The sequence below is a fragment of the Arachis ipaensis genome, chromosome B03, assembly GCF_000816755.2.
Source record: "Arachis ipaensis cultivar K30076 chromosome B03, Araip1.1, whole genome shotgun sequence".
NCBI lineage: Eukaryota > Viridiplantae > Streptophyta > Magnoliopsida > Fabales > Fabaceae > Arachis > Arachis ipaensis.
This window is the reverse complement of record NC_029787.2, coordinates 129526920-129531287: the sequence shown is the minus strand read 5'-3', so window position 1 is coordinate 129531287 and position 4368 is coordinate 129526920. Positions and strand designations below refer to the sequence as shown.

General features: G+C 41.7%; 1 protein-coding gene across 2 annotated transcripts; it reads right to left on the bottom strand.

The window, feature by feature from the left end:
• On the bottom strand, positions 53-3784 carry LOC107631697 (eukaryotic translation initiation factor 4B2). Of its 2 annotated transcripts, XM_021119822.1 has the most exons (3): positions 3608-3784; positions 2264-3458; positions 53-925 (listed from the first exon to the last, which is right to left on the bottom strand). In XM_021119822.1, exons 2-3 carry the CDS (start codon positions 3433-3435, stop codon positions 349-351), a joined length of 1749 nt encoding a protein of 582 aa, XP_020975481.1. In that variant the 5' UTR covers positions 3436-3458; positions 3608-3784; the 3' UTR covers positions 53-348. The 2 variants fall into 2 exon arrangements, with proteins under 2 accessions (XP_020975481.1, XP_020975480.1); XM_021119821.1 differs by having other exon boundaries at positions 2264-3784.

The following is a 4368-nucleotide window of genomic DNA, read 5'->3' as shown; positions in this document are numbered from 1 at the left end:
GTAGTAATATCAAAACATCAAATAAGAAGATATAAGAAGAGGGAAAAGAAAGTGGAATATCAGAACAAAATCACGTTAACTAGCAAGTTTCATAATCTTCAATAAAATGAAGTCCTAATAAAATTACAGGCTATCTGCCTTCAACCAGACACCCAAAAAATTACCAGAAGGGGGGCAAAATCAAATTTACAACGTTTTAAGATGTAACAATAGACAAGGCAAAAGTTTCAGTGCCAGTACTCAATGATTGTTGCTCCAACTCCTGGAGTAATGAACAAAACGATTAGAAAGGCAAGTAAAAGGACAAAATAGTATCAGCTTCTGGTGATCAAAAGTTGAAGATAACTCTTAATCCACACAAAACTGCTGTTCACCATCTCTCTCTTGACCTTGACCTGTAAGATGGCAAATATCAGCACTTCTTGGGCCCAGAGCAAAAATGTACAAGGTATATATGTATAAATAATGAAAGTCACGGACAAAATATGCAAAATTCAAACAGGAGTGGCAGGACTGAATTCTGAAAATGTGTACTTGTGTCTTGAGACTTTGGTCATCATTAGGACCCGCCCACGTATCACTTGTGCCACGGGATCGAGGTCTGTCTGCAGACTCACCTCTAGAATCCTCAATTGAGATTGAGCTTGATCGAGAATGTGGCCTATCAGAATAAACAACAGACCTTCCTGCCGATGAACCTGGCCTTTCAACAGCTTTCTGCCCAAAACGAACTTTGTCATCCAAATCACGTATAAGATGTTCAAGCTCCCTCTCTTTCTGCAATAATATTTCCTGTGTACTGCTTTGTTCTGCATCAGTCTCATTTGAAGATTCTTTATTTGAATTCATGGTAGACTCTTTCTCAGCTTCCTTCCTCAAACAATCAATTTCTTCTTTTAATAATTTTTCTTCCTCTGTCTCAGGCCTGAAATGTTCCTCAAGAAGTCAAGGATGTAACATAACATGTATATTTGATAGATCAATAAGTTGCAAATAAAGCACGATCTAATTCATTATACCCAACTTCGCAGCAGTTTTATGCATGGCAATATGGATAACCAACAGTGAGAACAGTATAGAAGATTGAAAACTAAAATTATTAGTAATTTGTGGAATTATAGAGTTATGGCAAAAAAGAACGAGTGAATGATGACTTAACAATGCACCAAATACTCATATATAAAGGTGATTAAATAACATAATACAATACTTCTATATTTATTCCAATAATTAGGCAGTGTTACCGCTGCTACAAGGTCAACCCCACTACCAGTAGCACTGAATGACCTTAACATACTCTGACCAAAGAAATGCCTTAAATCCCAATATTTTCTTTCAAGCTTAACCATACTAGTTATTACACATCTTAAAGCTTGTTACAAATATAACAAGCAAAAAATAACAGAACCCACCAAAAAGAAGTCACATGACCTTTGTTTTCCCCAAATCTTAGTCTTTCACATAAAGCATAATGATCCAAATTGTTTATAAACAAGACAAAAAGAGTATTAAACATAAGGTCATTTTCAGAACAATAAAAAAACAAACATTGCTTCATTAATGGCAATTTGGTGTTTTAAAATTGAATTTATTTTTCGGAACCACAAAAACACAAACATTGTCTCATTAATGCCAATTTGATATATCATGAATCATGTTTATTGTTTAAACTATTAAATTTTAGGTCTCTTTTAATCGCTTCAGCTGTGTTTCTCAAGGTCTCCCACTATCTGATTTACACTCTTACGTGGACTTCTATGATTCTTCTCCATGCAAGAGTTAGGGTTCTTTAACCACACGCTGCTAAAAGCTGTTGCTGGATTATCCTTGATATTCCAAAATCTCTAATCCCTAATCTCTCATTCGACCAAAAGAAATCCACCTGAAGTGAAACACTACTATCTTCCCAACAATTTTCTGTGTATCCATAATTCCATACCACTAAACATGACAATTTAAATTCCTTAGAGCCTGTCAAAAAGTTTATCATTATCACTAATAAAGCAAAAGCTGAAAAGGCTAGCAACTATTACAAACTTACACTACAATTTTGAATGAAAACATGGAAAAGACAGAAAAACATAAATAAAATATGAAAAGGCACAAAAGATGGAACAACCTGTCCACAGTTCTAGAAAATGAAACCATTACCGCATCACCAGTGCCAGTGTTGAAATGCACACTCAATCAACATTACTAACGAAAATCATAGCATGAAGATCACTGGGAAACAAGATATAAAGAAGGGAAATGCAGCACAAACCTGTCAACAGCGCGATGCTCCAAATCAAGATCAACCTTCCGCCAATCAATACCTCGCTCCCTCAGCAAAAGCTCCCTGGGTTTGGCATCCCCAAAAGGATTCACCTTGGGTTTGGGCTTCGCCACAGCTTCAGCAGGCCCGACACTTTCAGAGCGGTTGGATTGGGCGCTGGAAGGCCTGCTGGAGTGTGCACTCGAAGGCCGACTAGTAGACTTCTTCGCATCCAAATCTGTTTCCAGCTTCTTCCAATCCACTCCCTTCTCTGCCAAAACTTCCTCCCTCGGCCTCGCCGCACCGAAAGGGTTCGGCTTATTACTTTTCACCACCGGTACTTCATTGGCAGAAGCATCGCCTCTCGGTGGTTCCAACACCAACTTCGGCCGCTCCTCGCGCACTGGTCCCCTCGACCAGCGATCCGACTGCTCCCCCCGCGGTGGTCCCCTCGTCCAGCGATCTTGCTCCCCGCCAGAATCGCGAAAACCGGAACCAAAAGTTGAAGATCTGGCGGGAACAGGCTTCTTTCCAAATGTCCAATTATCTACCTCGTCAGCTCTAGAGCTACCACCAAATCCACTACCTCCGCCTCCGCCACCAATGCCACCACCGCCTCCGCCGCTGCCAAGAGAACTATATCTATTCTGCCGGCCGGAATCGAAAGACGACGGCAATTTCTTCCCCGAAGCCCAGTTATCCACCTCGTCAGCCCTGGAAGGTTGGTCGATATCTGAAACCCTAGGACTCGGACCCCTGCGCTCATCTTCCAATCCGCCGAACGATCTCCTCCCTCCGCCCCAGGAACCCTCGCCGTTCCCTTCGCGGTCCCTGGAGCGACCCATCGAAGACCCACCGGAGCGACCGTAGGATGAGAACCCGCCGCCGAGCCGGTTGTACTGCATTTCGTCTGCGGACCGCTCCTTCGGCCCCGTCGGGAGACTGAGCATCTCGTCCTGCGTCAAGCGTTTGGACTCCAACGCACCACCGCCACCGGAAGTGTAGCCTGCGAACTCCGATAGCGTCATCTTCTTCTTCTTAGGCTTCGCGTTAACGGCCTCCTTGAGGCTTGGGAAGGCCTGCGGGTTGGCGGCGGCAGCGGCGGCGGCCTCCCGCTCCTCCGCTTCGGCCCGTTCAGCTTCCGCCGCCCAGTTTCCGATATTGCCCCAAGGTTTGGACATGTTGGGTGAATATCTCTCGCGATCTGATAAAAGAAAAATTAAAGAAAAGATAGAGAGTGTGTGTTATTTGTCTTAATTAAAGTTTCTTGGGTTAAGATGTGAAGCGGGGCTCCGTTAGTTGGAGCCGGTGCTCCGAGAACATGCGGAGAAGATGGGAGATGAGAGAACGAACCAAAAAGATGATTCGATGAAATGAAAACAAATGAGAAAATGGAGGGTGCGCGAGTTGAGTTCTATGTGCCTCAAATGAAGTGACGTCACGCGCGGATCAGGTAATGGAGTCACAAACGCAGTTCCTTTTATTTAGGAAAAAGAAAAACACCATTTTACGGGCCTAAACAGTTAAACGTTAATTAAAGATCCTCCTACCGACCTTATGAAAGACGTTATTATTGATATTGATCTACCGGTAATTTTCTCCCACAGTTTTATGTTTGCTTCTTTTTGTTTCTTGATATTTTGTGATACTGTGCGTTTAACGCTCTGGCGCCTTTAGCAACCGTGCTAATTAAAATGCTAACTACTTTTGGTGAGCATAAAAGGCTAAGTAGCGTAAATGAATGGGTGAAATGGAAGTGAATACTAGCATTAGATTTTGATTATTGGAGTGGATTGCATGATAAATGTTGCCCTAGGTCCCTTTTTATTAATTCATGATGATGACCTTAGGCTTTTAATATTATTAAGTCACAGTTTTTTATATCATAGTGCTTGGCCTTCATTAGTAAAATTAACACCCTAAATTAGCACAGGGATATTTACTTGCATTTAGAGCTAACAAATTCTCTAATATACCGTCAATCGTCAAATAAATTATTTTGTTTAATGGATTAATAAATAGCTTTCTTCCATTGGTTTTCTTGTTTGACCGATGGACGACAATTTGCAGCAACATGAAATACTATATGAATATATAAAATTTTATGCGTCCTT